Source organism: Pelodiscus sinensis, chromosome 18 (genome assembly GCF_052426305.1).
Source record: "Pelodiscus sinensis isolate ZL-2025 chromosome 18, ASM5242630v1, whole genome shotgun sequence".
Taxonomy (NCBI): Eukaryota; Metazoa; Chordata; order Testudines; family Trionychidae; genus Pelodiscus; species Pelodiscus sinensis.
The window spans coordinates 35,318,838-35,339,425 of record NC_143069.1 but is presented as its reverse complement, the minus strand read 5'-3'; the positions used below and the strand labels follow the sequence as shown (position 1 = coordinate 35,339,425).

General features: G+C 72.3%; 1 protein-coding gene across 1 annotated transcript in view; it reads left to right on the top strand.

Annotated features, from left to right (window-relative positions):
• HCFC1 (host cell factor C1) overlaps window positions 1-20,588 on the top strand; it is a 28,353-nt gene that overhangs the window by 4,542 nt on the left and 3,223 nt on the right. Inside the window, 15 exon segments of the mRNA XM_089770260.1 lie at window positions 888-1,067; window positions 1,144-1,500; window positions 1,585-1,745; window positions 1,815-2,012; window positions 9,937-10,161; window positions 10,246-10,350; window positions 10,447-10,666; window positions 12,377-12,519; window positions 12,602-12,740; window positions 12,816-13,036; window positions 14,152-16,702; window positions 16,782-16,927; window positions 17,427-17,817; window positions 19,202-19,519; window positions 20,326-20,444. Coding sequence (XP_089626386.1) covers window positions 888-1,067; window positions 1,144-1,500; window positions 1,585-1,745; window positions 1,815-2,012; window positions 9,937-10,161; window positions 10,246-10,350; window positions 10,447-10,666; window positions 12,377-12,519; window positions 12,602-12,740; window positions 12,816-13,036; window positions 14,152-16,702; window positions 16,782-16,927; window positions 17,427-17,817; window positions 19,202-19,519; window positions 20,326-20,444 — 5,474 coding nt within the window.

Genomic DNA, 20,588 nt, shown 5'->3' with positions numbered 1-20,588 from the left:
TGGCCTGCCTCAACTTAGGTACGCCCCCCCCGTCCCCCACCAACACGCTGGCCTGCCTCAACTTAGGTACGCCCCCCCCGTCCCCCACCAACACGCTGGCCTGCCTCAACTTAGGTACGCCCCCCCCTGTCCCCCACCAACACGCTGGCCTGCCTCAACTTAGGTACGCCCCCCCCGTCCCCCACCAACACGCTGGCCTGCCTCAACTTAGGTACGCCCCCCCCTGTCCCCCACCAACACGCTGGCCTGCCTCAACCTAGGTGGCCTGCCTCAACTTAGGTACGCCCCCCCCCCGTCCCCCACCAACACGCTGGCCTGCCTCAACTTAGGTACGCCCCCCCCTGTCCCCCACCAACACGCTGGCCTGCCTCAACCTAGGTACGATCCCCCACCAACACGCTGGCCTGCCTCAACTTAGGTACGCCCCCCCCCCCCGTCCCCCACCAACACGCTGGCCTGCCTCAACTTAGGTACGCCCCCCCCTGTCCCCCACCAACACGCTGGCCTGCCTCAACCTAGGTACGCCCCCCCATCCCCCACCAACACGCTGGCCTGCCTCAACTTAGGTACGCCCCCCCCCGTCCCCCACCAACACGCTGGCCTGCCTCAACTTAGGTACGCCCCCCCTCTCCCCCCACCAACACGCTGGCCTGCCTCAACCTAGGTACGCCCCCCCTCGCCCCCCACCAACACGCTGGCCTGCCTCAACCTAGGTACGCACCCCTCCGGGCCCCGCCCTCCCGCCCTCCCCAACAAGCTGGTCTTTCTCAGACTGGATAAGGACTCCCCCGGTTCCCTTCAGCCCCGTGCTGGGATCCCCCTCGCAGCCCCTGGGTTCCCCGGCCGTCCTGTGCCCTGGCCCAGGGTGAGCTGACCCCTTCCCCCAGACTCGATGGCCTGGGAAGCCATTGTCATGGACACGCTGGAGGACAACGTCCCACGGGCCCGGGCGGGGCACTGCGCCGTGTCCATCAACACCCGCCTCTACATCTGGAGCGGGCGGGACGGCTACCGCAAGGCCTGGAACAACCAGGTGTGCTGCAAGGACCTGTGGTACCTGGAGACTGGTGAGCGGACTGGGGAAGGGGTCTGGGGGGTCTGGGCGCCAGGCTGCCTGTGCCTAACCCCTGCCTTTCTCTGCAGAGAAGCCCCCGGCGCCTTCGCGGGTGCAGCTGGTGCGGGCCAACACCAACTCGCTGGAGGTCAGCTGGGGCTCGGTGCCCACGGCCGACACGTACCTGCTGCAGCTGCAGAAATACGACATCCCGGCGGCTGCCTCGCCCGCCCCCGCCCCTGTGCCCTCTGTTCCCGCCAACCCCCCCAAGAGCCCCGTGCCTGCCGCCGCCGCGCCCGCCCCGCCAGCCAGCCAGCCCCTGGCGCAGATGGGCATCACCTTACTGCCCCAGGCAGCCGCCCCCACGCCCACCACCACCACCATCCAGCTGCTGCCCTCCGTGCCCGGCACGCCCCTGCCCGTGGCCAGCCCGGCACGCACACAGGGTGAGTGGGGCGTGGGCGGTACTCCGGGGGGCTCCCAGGGCAGAAACTCCGCTTCCCCATCTCACGCTGCGCTTGCCCCAGCAGGAGTCCCAGCCGTCCTGAAGGTGACAGGCCCCCCAGCGCCCCCGGGGCCGCCCCTGGTGACGGTGCGCTCGGCCGGCCAGGTGGGCAAGGCCCCCGTGACAGTGACCTCCCTGCCAGCCGGCGTGCGCATGGTGGTGCCCACGCAGAGCGCCCAGGGCACGGTAAGTACCTGCTGCCCGGGGGCAGGTCCCGGCCAGGGGGCGCCCCTGACGGCTCCCCTCTGCCCGCAGGTGATAGGCAGCAGCCCCCAGATGAGTGGTATGGCGGCCTTGGCAGCTGCCGCTGCGGCCACACAGAAGATTCCTCCCTCCTCTGCGCCCACGGTGCTGAGCGTGCCGGCCGGCGCCACCATCGTCAAGACTGTGGCCGTGGCCCCGGGCACTGCCACGCTGCCCACCACCGTCAAGGTGGCCTCCTCCCCTGTCATGGTAAGAGCCAGCGGGCCCCGCAGCCCTGCCCCTAGAGCCAGGCACCTGACTGCCCGCTCAAACCGTGCCTGCCCTTTGTCCTGGAGCGGGGCGAGAACCCGGGTGTTCCCCGAGTCCCCCCCCATCCGATTTCATCCAAGCCCGTCCCCTCCCGGAGCGGGGCGAGAACCCGGGTGTTCCCCGAGTCCCCCCCCATCCGATTTCAACCAACCCCGTCCCCTCCCGGAGCGGGGCGAGAACCCGGGTGTTCCCCGAGTCCCCCCCCATCCGATTTCATCCAACCCCGTCCCCTCCCGGAGCGGGGCGAGAACCCGGGTGTTCCCCGAGTCCCCCCATCCGATTTCATCCAAGCCCGTCCCCTCCCGGAGCGGGGCGAGAACCCGGGTGTTCCCCGAGTCCCCCCATCCGATTTCATCCAAGCCCGTCCCCTCCCGGAGCGGGGCGAGAACCCGGGTGTTCCCCGAGTCCCCCCATCCGATTTCATCCAAGCCCGTCCCCTCCCGGAGCGGGGCGAGAACCCGGGTGTTCCCCGAGTCCCCCCCCATCCGATTTCATCCAAGCCCGTCCCCTCCCGGAGCGGGGCGAGAACCCGGGTGTTCCCCGAGTCCCCCCCCATCCGATTTCATCCAAGCCCGTCCCCTCACGGAGCGGGGCGAGAACCCGGGTGTTCCCCGAGTCCCCCCCCATCCGATTTCATCCAAGCCCGTCCCCTCCCGGAGCGGGGCGAGAACCCGGGTGTTCCCCGAGTCTCCCCCATCCGATTTCATCCAACCCCGTCCCCTCCCGGAGCGGGGCGAGAACCCGGGTGTTCCCCGAGTCCCCCCCCCATCCGATTTCATCCAAGCCCGTCCCCTCCCGGAGCGGGGCAAGAACCCGGGTGTTCCCCGAGTCTCCCCCCCCATCCGATTTCATCCAAGCCCGTCCCCTCCCGGAGCGGGGCGAGAACCCGGGTGTTCCCCGAGTCTCCCCCATCCGATTTCATCCAAGCCCGTCCCCTCCCGGAGCGGGGCGAGAACCCGGGTGTTCCCCGAGTCCCCCCCCATCCGATTTCATCCAACCCCATCCCCTCCCGGAGCGGGGCGAGAACCCGGGTGTTCCCCGAGTGTCCCCCCCCATCCGATTTCATCCAACCCCGTCCCCTCCCGGAGCGGGGCGAGAACCCGGGTGTTCCCCGAGTCTCCCCCCCATCCGATTTCATCCAAGCCCGTCCCCTCCCGGAGCGGGGCAAGAACCCGGGTGTTCCCCGAGTCTCCCCCCCCATCCGATTTCATCCAAGCCCGTCCCCTCCCGGAGCGGGGCGAGAACCCGGGTGTTCCCCGAGTCTCCCCCCCCATCCGATTTCATCCAACCCCGTCCCCTCCCGGAGCGGGGCGAGAACCCGGGTGTTCCCCGAGTCCCCCCCATCCGATTTCATCCAACCCCGTCCCCTCCCGGAGCGGGGCGAGAACCCGGGTGTTCCCCGAGTCCCCCCATCCGATTTCATCCAACCCCGTCCCCTCCCGGAGCGGGGCGAGAACCCGGGTGTTCCCCGAGTCCCCCCCCATCCGATTTCATCCAACCCCGTCCCCTCACGGAGCGGGGCGAGAACCCGGGTGTTCCCCGAGTCTCCCCCATCCGATTTCATCCAAGCCCGTCCCCTCCCGGAGCGGGGCGAGAACCCGGGTGTTCCCCGAGTCCCCCCCCATCCGATTTCATCCAACCCCGTCCCCTCCCGGAGCGGGGCGAGAACCCGGGTGTTCCCCGAGTCCCCCCCCATCCGATTTCATCCAACCCCGTCCCCTCCCGGAGCGGGGCGAGAACCCGGGTGTTCCCCGAGTCCCCCCCATCCGATTTCATCCAACCCCGTCCCCTCCCGGAGCGGGGCGAGAACCCGGGTGTTCCCCGAGTCCCCCCCCATCCGATTTCATCCAAGCCCGTCCCCTCCCGGAGCGGGGTGAGAACCCGGGTGTTCCCCGAGTCCCCCCCCATCCGATTTCATCCAAGCCCGTCCCCTCCCGGAGCGGGGCGAGAACCTGGGTGTTCCCCGAGTCCCCCCATCCGATTTCATCCGAGCCCGTCCCCTCCCGGAGCGGGGCGAGAACCCGGGTGTTCCCCGAGTCCCCCCCCATCCGATTTCATCCGAGCCCGTCCCCTCTCGGAGCGGGGCGAGAACCCGGGTGTTCCCCGAGTCCCCCCCCATCCGATTTCATCCAACCCCGTCCCCTCCCGGAGCGGGGCGAGAACCCGGGTGTTCCCCGAGTCTCCCCCCCCATCCGATTTCATCCAAGCCCGTCCCCTCCCGGAGCGGGGCGAGAACCCGGGTGTTCCCCGAGTCCCCCCCCATCCGATTTCATCCAAGCCCGTCCCCTCTCGGAGCGGGGCGAGAACCCGGGTGTTCCCCGAGTCTCCCCCATCCGATTTCATCCAAGCCCGTCCCCTCCCGGAGCGGGGCGAGAACCCGGGTGTTCCCCGAGTCTCCCCCCATCCGATTTCATCCAAGCCCGTCCCCTCCCGGAGCGGGGCGAGAACCCGGGTGTTCCCCGAGTGTCCCCCCCCATCCGATTTCATCCAAGCCCGTCCCCTCCCGGAGCGGGGCAAGAACCCGGGTGTTCCCCGAGTCCCCCCATCCGATTTCATCCAAGCCCGTCCCCTCCCGGAGCGGGACGAGAACCCGGGTGTTCCCCGAGTCCCCCCCCATCCGATTTCATCCTACCCCGTCCCCTCCCGGAGCGGGGCAAGAACCCGGGTGTTCCCCGAGTCCCCCCCCATCCGATTTCATCCAAGCCCGTCCCCTCCCGGAGCGGGACGAGAACCCGGGTGTTCCCCGAGTCCCCCCCCATCCGATTTCATCCAACCCCGTCCCCTCTCGGAGCGGGGCGAGAACCTGGGTGTTCCCCGAGTCCCCCCCCATCCGATTTCATCCAAGCCCGTCCCCTCCCGGAGCGGGGCGAGAACCCGGGTGTTCCCCGAGTCCCCCCCATCCGATTTCATCCAAGCCCGTCCCCTCCCGGAGCGGGGCGAGAACCCGGGTGTTCCCCGAGTCCCCCCCCATCCGATTTCATCCAAGCCCGTCCCCTCCCGGAGCGGAGCGAGAACCCGGGTGTTCCCCCAGTCTCCCCCCCCCATCCGATTTCATCCAACCCCGTCCCCTCCCGGAGCGGGGCGAGAACCCGGGTGTTCCCCGAGTCTCCCCCCCCCCATCCGATTTCATCCAAGCCCGTCCCCTCCCGGAGCGGGGCGAGAACCCGGGTGTTCCCCGAGTCCCCCCCCATCCGATTTCATCCAAGCCCGTCCCCTCCCGGAGCGGGGCGAGAACCCGGGTGTTCCCCGAGTCCCCCCCCATCCGATTTCATCCAACCCCGTCCCCTCTCGGAGCGGGGCGAGAACCTGGGTGTTCCCCGAGTCCCCCCATCCGATTTCATCCAAGCCCGTCCCCTCCCGGAGCGGGGCGAGAACCCGGGTGTTCCCCGAGTCTCCCCCCCCCCATCCGATTTCATCCAAGCCCGTCCCCTCCCGGAGCGGGGCGAGAACCCGGGTGTTCCCCGAGTCCCCCCCCATCCGATTTCATCCAAGCCCGTCCCCTCCCGGAGCGGGGCGAGAACCCGGGTGTTCCCCGAGTCCCCCCCCATCCGATTTCATCCAACCCCGTCCCCTCTCGGAGCGGGGCGAGAACCTGGGTGTTCCCCGAGTCCCCCCCCATCCGATTTCATCCAAGCCCGTCCCCTCCCGGAGCGGGGCGAGAACCCGGGTGTTCCCCGAGTCCCCCCCCATCCGATTTCATCCAAGCCCGTCCCCTCCCGGAGCGGGGCGAGAACCCGGGTGTTCCCCGAGTCCCCCCCCATCCGATTTCATCCAACCCCGTCCCCTCCCGGAGCGGGGCGAGAACCCGGGTGTTCCCCGAGTCCCCCCCCATCCGATTTCATCCAAGCCCGTCCCCTCCCGGAGCGGGGTGAGAACCCGGGTGTTCCCCGAGTCCCCCCCCATCCGATTTCATCCAACCCCGTCCCCTCCCGGAGCGGGGCGAGAACCCGGGTGTTCCCCGAGTCCCCCCCCATCCGATTTCATCCAAGCCCGTCCCCTCCCGGAGCGGGGCGAGAACCCGGGTGTTCCCCGAGTCTCCCCCCCCATCCGATTTCATCCAAGCCCGTCCCCTCCCGGAGCGGGGCGAGAACCCGGGTGTTCCCCGAGTCCCCCCCCATCCGATTTCATCCAACCCCGTCCCCTCTCGGAGCGGGGCGAGAACCCGGGTGTTCCCCGAGTCCCCCCCCATCCGATTTCATCCAACCCCGTCCCCTCCCGGAGCGGGGCGAGAACCCGGGTGTTCCCCGAGTCTCCCCCCCCATCCGATTTCATCCAAGCCCGTCCCCTCCCGGAGCGGGGCGAGAACCCGGGTGTTCCCCCAGTCTCCCCCCCCCATCCGATTTCATCCAAGCCCGTCCCCTCCCGGAGCGGGGCGAGAACCCGGGTGTTCCCCGAGTCCCCCCCCATCCGATTTCATCCAACCCCGTCCCCTCCCGGAGCGGGGCGAGAACCCGGGTGTTCCCCGAGTCCCCCCCCATCCGATTTCATCCAACCCCGTCCCCTCCCGGAGCGGGGCGAGAACCCGGGTGTTCCCCGAGTCCCCCCCCATCCGATTTCATCCAACCCCGTCCCCTCCCGGAGCGGGGCGAGAACCCGGGTGTTCCCCGAGTCTCCCCCCCCATCCGATTTCATCCAACCCCATCCCCTCCCGGAGCGGGGCGAGAACCCGGGTGTTCCCCGAGTCTCCCCCATCCGATTTCATCCAAGCCCGTCCCCTCCCGGAGCGGGGCGAGAACCCGGGTGTTCCCCGAGTCTCCCCCATCCGATTTCATCCAAGCCCGTCCCCTCCCGGAGCGGGGCGAGAACCCGGGTGTTCCCCGAGTCCCCCCCCATCCGATTTCATCCAAGCCCGTCCCCTCCCGGAGCGGGGCGAGAACCCGGGTGTTCCCCGAGTCTCCCCCATCCGATTTCATCCAAGCCCGTCCCCTCCGGGAGCGGGGCGAGAACCCGGGTGTTCCCCGAGTCCCCCCCCATCCGATTTCATCCAACCCCGTCCCCTCCCGGAGCGGGGCGAGAACCCGGGTGTTCCCCGAGTCCCCCCCCATCCGATTTCATCCAACCCCGTCCCCTCCCGGAGCGGGGCGAGAACCCGGGTGTTCCCCGAGTCCCCCCCATCCGATTTCATCCAAGCCCGTCCCCTCCCGGAGCGGGGCGAGAACCCGGGTGTTCCCCGAGTCCCCCCCCATCCGATTTCATCCAAGCCCGTCCCCTCCCGGAGCGGGGTGAGAACCCGGGTGTTCCCCGAGTCCCCCCCCATCCGATTTCATCCAAGCCCGTCCCCTCCCGGAGCGGGGCGAGAACCTGGGTGTTCCCCGAGTCCCCCCCCATCCGATTTCATCCGAGCCCGTCCCCTCCCGGAGCGGGGCGAGAACCCGGGTGTTCCCCGAGTCCCCCCCCATCCGATTTCATCCGAGCCCGTCCCCTCTCGGAGCGGGGCGAGAACCCGGGTGTTCCCCGAGTCCCCCCCCATCCGATTTCATCCAACCCCGTCCCCTCCCGGAGCGGGGCGAGAACCCGGGTGTTCCCCGAGTCTCCCCCCCCATCCGATTTCATCCAAGCCCGTCCCCTCCCGGAGCGGGGCGAGAACCCGGGTGTTCCCCGAGTCCCCCCCCATCCGATTTCATCCAAGCCCGTCCCCTCTCGGAGCGGGGCGAGAACCCGGGTGTTCCCCGAGTCTCCCCCCATCCGATTTCATCCAACCCCGTCCCCTCCCGGAGCGGGGCGAGAACCCGGGTGTTCCCCGAGTCTCCCCCCCCATCCGATTTCATCCAAGCCCGTCCCCTCCCGGAGCGGGGCAAGAACCCGGGTGTTCCCCGAGTCCCCCCATCCGATTTCATCCAAGCCCGTCCCCTCCGGGAGCGGGGCGAGAACCCGGGTGTTCCCCGAGTCCCCCCCCATCCGATTTCATCCAACCCCGTCCCCTCTCGGAGCGGGGCGAGAACCCGGGTGTTCCCCGAGTCCCCCCCCATCCGATTTCATCCAACCCCGTCCCCTCCCGGAGCGGGGCGAGAACCCGGGTGTTCCCCGAGTCTCCCCCCCCATCCGATTTCATCCAAGCCCGTCCCCTCCCGGAGCGGGGCGAGAACCCGGGTGTTCCCCGAGTCTCCCCCCCCATCCGATTTCATCCAAGCCCGTCCCCTCCCGGAGCGGGGCGAGAACCCGGGTGTTCCCCGAGTCTCCCCCCCCATCCGATTTCATCCAAGCCCGTCCCCTCCCGGAGCGGGGCGAGAACCCGGGTGTTCCCCGAGTCCCCCCATCCGATTTCATCCAAGCCCGTCCCCTCCCGGAGCGGGGCGAGAACCCGGGTGTTCCCCGAGTCTCCCCCCATCCGATTTCATCCAACCCCGTCCCCTCCCGGAGCGGGGCGAGAACCCGGGTGTTCCCCGAGTCCCCCCCCATCCGATTTCATCCAACCCCGTCCCCTCCCGGAGCGGGGCGAGAACCCGGGTGTTCCCCGAGTCCCCCCCCATCCGATTTCATCCAACCCCGTCCCCTCCCGGAGCGGGGCGAGAACCCGGGTGTTCCCCGAGTCCCCCCCATCCGATTTCATCCAACCCCGTCCCCTCCCGGAGCGGGGCGAGAACCCGGGTGTTCCCCGAGTCCCCCCCCATCCGATTTCATCCAAGCCCGTCCCCTCCCGGAGCGGGGCGAGAACCCGGGTGTTCCCCGAGTCCCCCCCATCCGATTTCATCCAACCCCGTCCCCTCTCGGAGCGGGGCGAGAACCCGGGTGTTCCCCGAGTCCCCCCCGATCCGATTTCATCCAAGCCCGTCCCCTCCCGGAGCGGGGCGAGAACCCGGGTGTTCCCCGAGTCCCCCCATCCGATTTCATCCAAGCCCGTCCCCTCCCGGAGCGGGACGAGAACCCGGGTGTTCCCCGAGTCCCCCCCCATCCGATTTCATCCAAGCCCGTCCCCTCCCGGAGCGGGGCGAGAACCCGGGTGTTCCCCGAGTCCCCCCCCATCCGATTTCATCCAACCCCGTCCCCTCCCGGAGCGGGGCGAGAACCCGGGTGTTCCCCGAGTCCCCCCCATCCGATTTCATCCAAGCCCGTCCCCTCCCGGAGCGGGACGAGAACCCGGGTGTTCCCCGAGTCCCCCCATCCGATTTCATCCAAGCCCGTCCCCTCCCGGAGCGGGGCGAGAACCCGGGTGTTCCCCGAGTGTCCCCCCCCATCCGATTTCATCCAATCCCCTCCCGGAGCGGGGCGAGAACCCGGGTGTTCCCCGAGTCCCCCCCCATCCGATTTCATCCAACCCCGTCCCCTCCCGGAGCGGGGCGAGAACCCGGGTGTTCCCCGAGTCCCCCCCCATCCGATTTCATCCAAGCCCGTCCCCTCCCGGAGCAGGGCGAGAACCTGGGTGTTCCCCGAGTCTCCCCCCCCATCCGATTTCATCCAAGCCCGTCCCCTCCCGGAGCGGGGCGAGAACCCGGGTGTTCCCCGAGTCCCCCCCCATCCGATTTCATCCAAGCCCGTCCCCTCCCGGAGCGGGGCGAGAACCCGGGTGTTCCCCGAGTCCCCCCCCATCCGATTTCATCCAACCCCGTCCCCTCCCGGAGCGGGGCGAGAACCCGGGTGTTCCCCGAGTCCCCCCCCATCCGATTTCATCCAAGCCCGTCCCCTCCCGGAGCGGGGCGAGGCCCCGGGTGTTCCCCGAGTCCCCCCCCATCCGATTTCATCCAACCCCGTCCCCTCCCGGAGCGGGGCGAGAACCCGGGTGTTCCCCGAGTCCCCCCATCCGATTTCATCCAAGCCCGTCCCCTCCCGGAGCGGGGCGAGGCCCCGGGTGTTCCCTGACCCTGCGTGGACCCCCTCCCCTCCGGGCTCCAGTCCCCAGCGTCCTGCTCAGGTGCTGTCTCCCCAGGTGAGTAACCCGGCCACCCGCATGCTGAAGACGGCAGCAGCCCAGGTGGGCACGTCAGTGTCGTGCACGACCAGCGCGGCCACGCGGCCCATCATCACCGTGCACAAGTCGGGCACCGTGACCGTGGCGCAGCAGGCCCAGGTCATGACCACCGTGGTGGGCGGCGTCACGAAAACCATCACCCTGGTGAAGAGCCCCATCTCCGTGCCCGGGGGCAGCGCGCTGGTAAGTGCCCGGGGGCAGGCCTGGCTCGCTGCCCTGGCCGGCCGGCCGGTCTGCCCAGCCCCGGCTCACGCCCTCTCCCCGCAGATCTCTAACCTGGGCAAGGTGATGTCGGTCGTGCAGACCAAGCCGGTGCAGACCTCGGCCGTGACCGGCCAGGCATCCAGCGGCCCCGTCACCCAGATCATCCAGGTGAGCGCTTCCGGCAAGGGGACCCGGCGTCCGGCCCCTCCTCCCCAGCGCAGGGCCAGTCTGCACTGACTCTCTCTTCCCCTCCCCTCTCCTCAGACGAAGGGCCCCCTGCCCGCGGGCACCATCCTCAAGCTGGTGACGTCTGCAGATGGGAAGCCAACCACCATCATCACCACTACGCAGGCGGGCGGCACCGGCCCCAAACCCACCATCCTGGGCATCAGCAGCGTCTCGCCCAGCACCACCAAGCCGGGCACCACCACCATCATCAAAACCATCCCCATGTCGGCCATCATCACCCAGTCGGGGGCCACAGGTAGCACCTGGGGGCTGTGGGGTCGCGGAGGGGGGCGGGGCCGGTGTTTGGGGGACACGGGGGGCCGGCGTTCGGGGGGGTCACAGAGGAGGAGGGCCGGCGTTCGGGGAAGGGCCGGCATTCGGGGGTCACGGGGAGGGCTGGCATTTGGGGAAGGGCCGGCGTTCAGGGGTCACGGGGAGGGCTGGCGTTCGGGGAAGGGCCGGCGTTCGGGGGTCACGGGGAGGGCTGGCATTTGGGGAAGGGCCGGCGTTCGGGGGTCACGGGGAGGGCTGGCATTTGGGGAAGGGCCGGCGTTCGGGGGTCACGGGGAGGGCCGGCGTTCGGGGAAGGGCCGGCGTTCGGGGGTCACGGGGAGGGCTGGCATTTGGGGAAGGGCCGGCGTTCGGGGGTCACGGGGAGGGCTGGCATTTGGGGAAGGGCCGGCGTTCGGGGGTCACGGGGAGGGCCGGCGTTCGGGGAAGGGCCGGCGTTCGGGGGTCACGGGGAGGGCCGGCGTTCGGGGGAGGGCCGGCGTTCGGGGGTCACGGGGAGGGCCGGCGTTCGGGGAAGGGCCGGCGTTCGGGGGTCACGGAGGGCTGGCGTTCGGGGAAGGGCCGGCGTTCGGGGGTCACGGGGAGGGCCGGCGTTCGGGGAAGGGCCGGCGTTCGGGGGTCACGGGGAGGGCCGGCGTTCGGGGAAGGGCCGGCGTTCGGGGGTCACGGGGAGGGCCGGCGTTCGGGGGAGGGCCGGCGTTCGGGGGTCACGGGGAGGGCCGGCGTTCGGGGAAGGGCCGGCGTTCGGGGGTCACGGAGGGCTGGCGTTCGGGGAAGGGCCGGCGTTCGGGGGTCACGGGGAGGGCCGGCGTTCGGGGAAGGGCCGGCGTTCGGGGGTCACGGGGAGGGCCGGCGTTCGGGGAAGGGCCGGCGTTCGGGGAAGGGCCGGCATTCGGGGGTCACGGGGAGGGCCGGCATTTGGGGAAGGGCCGGCGTTCGGGGGTCACGGGGAGGGCCGGCGTTCGGGGGAAGGGCCGGTGTTCGGGGGTCACGGGGAGGGCCGGCGTTCGGGGGAAGGGCCGGCGTTTGGGGGGTCACGGGGAAGGGCCGGCGTTCGGGGGAAGGGCCGGCGTTCGGGGAAGGGCCGGCATTCGGGGGTCACGGGGAGGGCCGGCATTTGGGGAAGGGCCGGCGTTCGGGGGTCACGGGGAGGGCCGGCGTTCGGGGGAAGGGCTGGTGTTCGGGGGTCACGGGGAGGGCCGGCGTTCGGGGGAAGGGCCGGCGTTTGGGGGGTCACGGGGAAGGGCCGGCGTTCGGGGGAAGGGCCGGCGTTCGGGCGGGTCACTGGGAGGGCCGGTGTTCGGGGGAAGGGCCGGCGTTCGGGGGGTCGCCACGGGGAGGGCCGGCGTTCGGGGGGTCGCCACGGGGGAAGGGCCGGCGTTCGGGGGATCACAAGGGGAGGGCCAGTGTTCGGGGGGTCACAGGGAGGGCTGGCATTCGGGGAAGGGCCGGCGTTCGGGGGTCAGGGGGAGGGCCGGCGTTCGGGGGGTCACGGGGAGGGCCGACGTTCGGGGGGAGGGCCGACGGTCGGGGGGAGGGCCGGCGTTCGGGGGTCTCGGGGAGGGCCGGCGTTCGGGGGTCTCGGGGAGGGCCGGCGTTCGGGGGGTCACGGGGAGGGGGAGGGCAGGTGCTGGGGGGCTCCCCCACTTTTACTTCACACCCCGGGCTCCCCTAGGTGTGACCAGCAGTCCTGGGATCAAATCCCCCATCACCATCTTCACCACCAAGGTCATGACCTCGGGCACGGGCGCCCCTGCCAAGATCATCACGGCCGTGCCCAAGCTGGGGGCGGCCCACGGGCAGCCGGGCGTCACGCAGGTGAGCGTGGGGGCCTGGGAGTCAGGGGCGGCCCAGGGGCTTCCTGTGGCCCGGCCTCACCCCCGCTGTCCCCCTCCGGCAGGTGGTCCTGAAGGGGGCGCCTGGGCAGCCGGGCACCATCCTGCGCACTGTGCCCATGGGCGGCGTGCGGCTCGTCACGCCCGTCACCGTCTCGGCCGTCAAGCCCACCGTCACCACGCTGGTGGTGAAAGGCACCACGGGTAAGTGGCTGGGTGGGGAGAGGGGGCCCGGGCGCCGGAGCCTGGCCCGGGCGCTGACCGGCCCTCCCTCCCCAGGTGTCACCACCCTGGGCACCGTGACTGGCACCGTCTCCACTAGTCTGGCCGGCGCCGGGGGCCACAACACCAGCGCCTCGCTGGCCACGCCCATCACCACGCTGGGCACCATCGCCACCCTCTCCAGCCAGGTCATCAACCCGGCCGCCATCACCGTCTCCGCTGCCCAGACCACCATGACGGCTGCCGGCGGGCTGGCCACGCCCACCATCACCATGCAGGTAAGGCGGGGCCGGGCGGCGGGGCATCACTCCCCCCCCCCCCCCCCCCCCCCCCCGCGGGGGAGGAGATGGGCCGGGTGGCAGGGCGTTCGTCCCCCCCCCCCCCAGCCCGGGAGGAGAGAGGGGGCAGGGGGGCGGGGCATTCCCCCCGGGGAGGAGAGAGGGTCGGGTGGCGGGGTGTTCTTCCCCCCCCCCCCCCCGCTCCCGGGAGGAGAGAGGGTCGGGTGGCGGGGTGTTCTTCCCTCTCTCCCCCCCCCCCCCCCCCGGGAGGAGAGAGGGTCGGGTGGCGGGGTGTTCTCCCCCCCCCCCCCCGGGAGGAGAGAGGGTCGGGTGGCGGGGTGTTCTTCCCCCCCCCCCCCCCCCCCCGGGAGGAGAGAGGGTCGGGTGGCGGGGTGTTCTTCCCCCCCCCCCCTCCCGGGAGGAGAGAGGGTCGGGTGGCGGGGTGTTCTTCCCTCCCCCCCCCCCCCCCGGGAGGAGAGACGGTCGGGTGGCGGGGTGTTCTTCCCTCCCCCCCCCGGATGGAGAGAGGGGGCAGGGTGGTGGGGTGTTCCTCTTCCCCCCCCCCCCCCCCCCCGGAAGGAGAGAGGGGGCAGGGTGGTGGGGTGTTCCTCTTCCCCCCCCCCCCCCCCACCGGAAGGAGAGAGGGGGCAGGGTGGTGGGGTGTTCTTCCCTTTTCCCCCCCCCCCCGGGAGGAGAGAGGGGGCAGGGTGGTGGGGTGTTTCTCCCCCCCGGGGAGGAGAGAGGGGGCAGGGTGATGGGGTGTTTCTCCCCCCCGGGGAGGAGAGAGGGGGCAGGGTGGTGGGGTGTTCTTCCCTCCCCCCCCCCCGGGAGGAGAGAGGGGGCAGGGTGGTGGGGTGTTCTTCCCTCCCCCCCCCCGGGAGGAGAGAGGGGGCAGGGTGGTGGGGTGTTTCTCCCCCCCGGGAAGGAGAGAGGGGCAGGGTGGTGGGGTGTTTCTCCCCCCCGGGAAGGAGAGAGGGGCAGGGTGGTGGGGTGTTTCTCCCCCCCGGGAGGAGAGAGGGGGCAGGGTGGCGGGGCGTTTCTGCGCCCCCCCCCCGGGGAGCGGGGGCAGAGGCACAGGCCTTTCCCACCCTCACCCACCCCTCTCCGGCCCCCAGCCTGTGTCGCAGCCCACGCAGGTGACGCTGATCACGACGCCCAGCGGAGTGGACGCCCAGCCGGTGCACGACCTGCCGGTCTCCATCCTGGCCTCGCCCACCACGGAGCAGCCCACCGCCACGGTGACCATTGCTGAGGGCGAGGCCCAGCCGGCCACCGTCACCCTGGTGTGCTCCAACCCGCCCTGCGAGACCCACGAGACGGGCACCACCAACACGGCCACTGCCACCGTCGTGGCCAACATGGGTGGCCTGTCACAGCCTGTGCACTTCGTGTGTGAGGGCCAGGAGCCTGGGCAGCCCAATGGGGGCTTGGTGCGCATCTGCTCCAACCCCCCGTGCGAGACGCACGAGACGGGCACCACCCCCACAGCCACCACAGCCACCTCTAGCATGGGCGCCGGGCGAGTGTGCAGCAACCCCCCGTGCGAGACGCACGAGACGGGCACCACCAGCACGGCCACCACAGCCGTGTCGAACATGGGCGCCGGGCGAGTGTGCAGCAACCCCCCGTGCGAGACACACGAGACGGGCACCACCAGCACGGCCACCACAGCCGTGTCGAACATGGGCGCCGGGCGAGTGTGCACCAACCCCCCGTGTGAGACGCACGAGACGGGCACCACCAGCACGGCCACCACAGCCACGTCGAACATGGGCGCCGGGCGAGTGTGCACCAACCCCCCGTGCGAGACGCACGAGACGGGCACCACCAGCACGGCCACCACAGCCACGTCGAACATGGGCGCTGGGCGAGTGTGCACCAATTCCCTGTGCGAGACGCACGAGACAGGCACCACCAACACGGCCACCACAGCCCGGTCACTCATGGGACGGGGGCAGCCGGATGGCGGGACAGGAGCCCCACCCAACCCGCCATGCCAAACGCAGCACACCAGTGCCACTGGCACCACCATGTCAGTCAAAGCCGGTGTGCCCACGGAGCAGCCATGCAGTGCCAGGATGGCAAATCCCCCTCCGGCAGTGCCTGGCACCAGCCCTCAGCCCCCGACAACAGCCTCCCGGCCCTGCGAGGCTCACCAAACACACACCACCAACACCGCCACCACGGCCCAGTCGCTCATGGGCCGGGGCCAGCCAGATGGCGGGCCGGGGGCAGCCGAGTGCTCCCCGTGCCAAACCCAACAGACTCGTGCCACACGCACAACAATGTCGGCCAAAGCGAATGTGCCCACAGAGCAGCCGTGCGGCACGAGGATGGCTGTGCCGGACACACTGGCGGGGGAGCAAGCCCACGTCAACCCCCCCGGCCAGATGGGCACGGCCACGTCTAGACTCGGCACCACACGAGTGTGCAGCAACCCCCACAATGAGACCGGAACCAGCACCACTGCCACATCTAGCGTGGGTGCCGGGCAAGTGTGCACCAAGCCCTTGTGCGAGGTGCACGAGACTGGCACCAACAACGCAGCCACCATGGCTACGTCTGGCATGGGCTCCGGGCAAGTGTGCAACAGTCCTCTGTGCAAGATGCACGAGACGGACATTGCTGAGACGGCCATGGCGAACATGGCCACCGGGCGAGCGTGCACCAACTCCCCATCCGAGACGCACGAGACTGGCACCACCACATCTACGTCCAGTATGGGCACCGGCCAGGCGTGCACCAACTCCCCGTGTGAGACGCACGAGACTGGCACCACCAACACGGCCACCACGGCTACGTCCAGTATGGGCACTGGCCAGGCGTGCACCAACCCCCCGTGTGAGACGCACGAGACTGGCACCACCAACACGGCCACCACGGCTACGTCCAGTATGGGCACCGGCCAGGCGTGCACCAACCCCCCGTGTGAGACGCACGAGACTGGCACCACCAACACGGCCACCACGGCTACGTCCAGTATGGGCACCGGCCAGGAGTGCACCAATCCCTCATGCGAGACTGGCACCACCACCACGGCCACGTCTAGCATGGTCACCGGGCAAGGGTGCACCAACCCCCCGTGCGAGACGCACGAGACAGGCACCACCAACATGGCCACCACGGCTACGTCCAGTATGGGCACCGGCCAGGCGTGCACCAACCCCCCGTGTGAGACGCACGAGACTGGCACCACCAACACGGCCACCACGGCTACGTCCAGTATGGGCACCAGGCAAGCATGCACCAACCCCCCGTGCGAGACGCACGAGACAGGCACCACCAACACGGCCACCACGGCTACGTCTAGCATGGGCACCAGGCAAGCGTGCACCAGCCCCCCGTGCGAGACGGGCACCGCCACCACGGCCACGTGTAACTTTGGAACGGGCCAGGCGGAAGGGGCCCAGCGCACCCCAGCCAGCACGCCCTGCCAGACACAGCAGACCACAGCCACCGGCAGCACCGTGATGGCCAATGTGGGCGGAGCTGGGGCTGAGCCCTCATTTGCCCCCCCGGTGACAGGGGGGGCAGGGCCTTGCCAGCCCCAGTCGCCTCCCGCCAGCCCAGCCCCACGCATCTGCTCCAACCCCCCCTGCGAGACCCACGAGACAGGCACGACCCACACGGCCACCACCGTGACCTCCAGCATGGGCTCCAACCAAGGTGCGCAGGCGGGCGCTGGCCCAGGGCAGGGGGTGGGGGAGGCTGGAGCTGCCGGTCTCTGATCTCTGCCCCATTGCAGACCAGCCACCGGGCACCGACGGGCAGGGGCCGTCCGAGGGGGCGCAGGGCGAGGCCCCCGCCAGCCCCAGCAGCGTGTGTGCTGCGCAGACCCGCGCCGTGACCACGGTGACGCAGTCCACGCCCACGCCGGGACCCGCTGTGCCGGTGAGAGCCCGGGGGGGCGGGGGCCGGGGGCCTGGACCCCTGGGTTCCCTCCCTATGCCTGTGCTTGGAGCCCAGGGGGGTGGGGGCCGGGGGGCCGGACCCCTGGGTTCCCTCCCTATGCCTGTGCTTGGAGCCCAGGGGGGCGGGGGCTGGGGGGCCGGACTCCTGGGTTCCCTCCCTATGCCTGTGCTTGGAGCCCAGGGGGGCGGGGGCCGGGGGGCCGGACTCCTGGGTTCCCTCCCTATGCCTGTGCTTGGAGCCCAGGGGGGCGGGGGCCGGGGGGCCGGACTCCTGGGTTCCCTCCCTATGCCTGTGCTTGGAGCCCAGGGGGGCGCGGGGGCTGGGGGGCCGGACTCCTGGGTTCCCTCCCTATGCCTGTGCTTGGAGCCCAGGGGGGCGGGGGGCCGGGGGGCCGGACTCCTGGGTTCCCTCCCTATGCCTGTGCTTGGAGCCCAGGGGGGCGCGGGGGCTCACTGGCTCTCGCCCCTCCCCTCGGCAGAGCATCTCATCGCTGGCAGAAGCCCCCGCCGAGGAGCCGGCCCCGCCCCCCCCTACTGAGCCCACGGCGCCCCCTGGCGCGGACCAGGCGCCCTCGCCGCTGCCGGAGCCCTCGGAGCCGCCCGTCGCCCCCCCCGAGGAGAGCGCGCCCCCCCCAGAGCCGCCCGCCGCCCCCCCGGCGCCTGCCCCCGAGGTGGAGCCGCTGGCCCTGCCCCAGGAGCTGATGGCCGAGGGGCAGGCGGGCGCCGCCGCCCTCATGGTCACGGGGCTGACGCCGGAGGAGCTGGCGGTGACGGCCGCTGCCGAGGCCGCCGCGCAGGCCGCAGCCACCGAGGAGGCGCAGGCCCTGGCCATCCAGGCCGTGCTGCAGGCTGCCCAGCAGGCCGTGATGGGTGAGTGTCCCGCCCCCCGCCCCTCCTGGGCGTGTCCCTGCCCCCCGCCCCCCGCCCCTCCTGGGCGTGTCCCTGCCCCCCGCCCCCCGCCCCTCCTGGACCTGTCCCTGCCCCCCCGCCCCCCGCCCCTCCCGGACCTGTCCCCGCCCCCCGCCCCTCCTGGACCTGTCCCTGCCCCCCCGCCCCCCGCCCCTCCCGGACCTGTCCCCGCCCCCCGCCCCTCCCGGACCTGTCCCTGCCCCCCCGCCCCCCGCCCCTCCCGGACCTGTCCCTGCCCCCCGCCCCTCCTGGACCTGTCCCTGCCCCCCCTTCCCCGCCCCTCCCGGACCTGTCCCTGCCCCCCCTTCCCCGCCCCTCCCGGACCTGTCCCTGCCCCCCGCCCCTCCCGGACCTGTCCCTGCCCCCCGCCCCTCCTGGGCGTGTCCCTCCCTGCCCCCCCCTTCCCTGCCCCTCCCGGACCTGTCCCCGCCCCCCCCTTCCCCGCCCCTCCCGGACCTGTCCCTGCCCCCCCTTCCCTGCCCCTCCCGGACCTGTCCCCGCCCCCCGCCCCTCCCGGGTGTGTCCCTGCCCCCCCTTCCCCGCCCCTCCCGGGCCTGTCCCTGCCCCCCCTTCCCCGCCCCTCCCGGACCTGTCCCCGCCCCCCGCCCCTCCCGGGCATGTCCCTGCCCCCCCCTCCCGGACCTGTCCCCGCCCCCCGCCCCTCCTGGGCGTGTCCCTCCCCGCCCCCCGCCCCTCCTGGACCTGTCCCTGCCCCCCCTTCCCCGCCCCTCCCGGACCTGTCCCCTGCCCCCCGCCCCTCCTGGGCGTGTCCCTCCCCGCCCCCCGCCCCTCCCGGACCTGTCCCCACCCCCCGCCCCTCCTGGGCGTGTCCCTGCCCCCCCTTCCCCGCTCCTCCTGGACCTGTCCCCGCCCCCCGCCCCTCCTGGGCGTGTCCCTGCCCCCCCTTCCCCGCCCCTCCCGGACCTGTCCCTGCCCCCTGCCCCTCCTGGGCGTGTCCCTGCCCCCCGCCCCTCCTGAACCTGTCCCTGCCCCCCCCGTCCCAGACCTGTCCCTGCCCCTCGCCCCTCCCAGGCGTGTCCCTGCCCCCGCCCCTTCCGGGTGTGTCCCTGCTCCCCCTTCCCCGCCCCCTGCCCCTCCTGGACGTGTCCCTGCCCCCCCCGCCCCTGTGCCGATTGGTCCCTGACCCCCTCCCCCCGCCTCTCCTGGACGTGTCCCTGCCCCCCGCCCCCACCTATTGGTCCCTGCCCCCCAGTTTCCCCACAACGTGTCCCTCTCTCTCCAAGTGCCTCGGTATCCCCACCGTGCCCTGCTCCTATCAGTATCCTGCCCCTTTTCCACCCCACTGGTGTCCCCGCAGCCCTGCTGAGCCACCCATGCCTTTCAGGTGCAGGTGAGCCCATGGAGACGGGCGAGGCGGGAGCAGGGCCGACGGAGCTGGGGGCACTGGGGGGCGAAGGGCCTGAGGGGCAGCCCACGGCCATCCCCATCGTGCTGACACCGCAGGAGCTGGCTGCCCTGGTGCAGCAGCAGCAGCAGCTGCAGGAGGCCCACGCGCAGCAGCCCCACGGTGCCCCCCTGCCCACCGAGGCCCTGGCGCCCGCCGACAGCCTCAACGACCCAGCGGCCGAGAGCAACGGGCTGAACGAGCTGGCCAGCCCCGTGAGCGGCACCCTGGCCTTGCTGCCCGCCGCGCCCAGCGAGGGTGAGTGGGGGCGGGGCTGCGAGGGCGCCTGGCGGGGGTGGGGCGAGTGGGGGCGCCTGGCGGGGGTGGGGCGAGCGGGGGCGGGGCTGGGAGGGTGCTGGGTGGGGTGAGCGGGGGCGGGGCTGGGAGGGTGCCTGGCGGGGGCGGGGTGAGCGGGGGCGGGGCTGTGAGGGTGCCCGGCGGGGGCGGGGCTGCGAGGGCGGGGCTGTGAGGGTGCCCAGCGGGGGTGGGGCTGCGAGGGCGCCTGGTGGGGGCGGGGCGAGCGGGGGCGGGGCTGTGAGGGCGCCCTGCGGGGGTGGGGCTGCGAGGGCGGGGCTGCGGGGGCGGGGCTTTGAGGGTGCCTGGTGGGGGCGGGGCGAGCGGGGGCGGGGCTGTGAGGGTGCCCTGCGGGGGCAGGGCTGCGAGGGCGGGGCTGCGGGGGTGGGGCTGCGAGGGCGGGGCTGCGGGGGCGGGGCTGTGAGGGTGCCTGGTGGGGGCGGGGCGAGCGGGGGGGCGGGGCTGCGAGGGTGCCTGGCAGGGGCGGGGCTGCGAGGGCGCCTGGTGGGGGCGGGGCGAGCGGGGGGGGGGCTGTGAGGGTGCCTGGCGGGGGCGGGGCGAGCGGGGGCGGGGCTGTGAGGGCGCCCGGCAGGGGCGGGGCAAGCGGGGGCGGGGCTGCGAGGGCGCCCGGTGGGGGTGCCCCTGCGGCTGTGGAGGGGTGAGAAACGCTGGGCTGCAGCCCCGCGGGGCGGGGGGCTGGAGCGCGCCGGAGGCCTGGCGCTCGGTGGAGGTCAGCGTGCCCGCACCCAACGGCCTCTCTCGTTCCCCAGGCCTGGCTCCGTCCAACACATTCGTGGCCCCGCAACCTGTGGTGGGGCCCAGCCCAGCCAAGCTGCAGGCGGCTGCCACCCTTGCCGAGGTGGCCAACGGCCTTGAGCCAGCGCCCATGGTCAGTGGGCCTGGAGGCGGGGGGGTGTGAGGGGCGCAGGGCGCGGCAGGCAGCTGGGGGGCGCGGCAGGCAGCTGGGGGGCGCGGGAGGCAGGTGGGGGGCGCGGCAGGCAGCTGGGGGGCACGGGAGGCAGGTGGGGGGCGC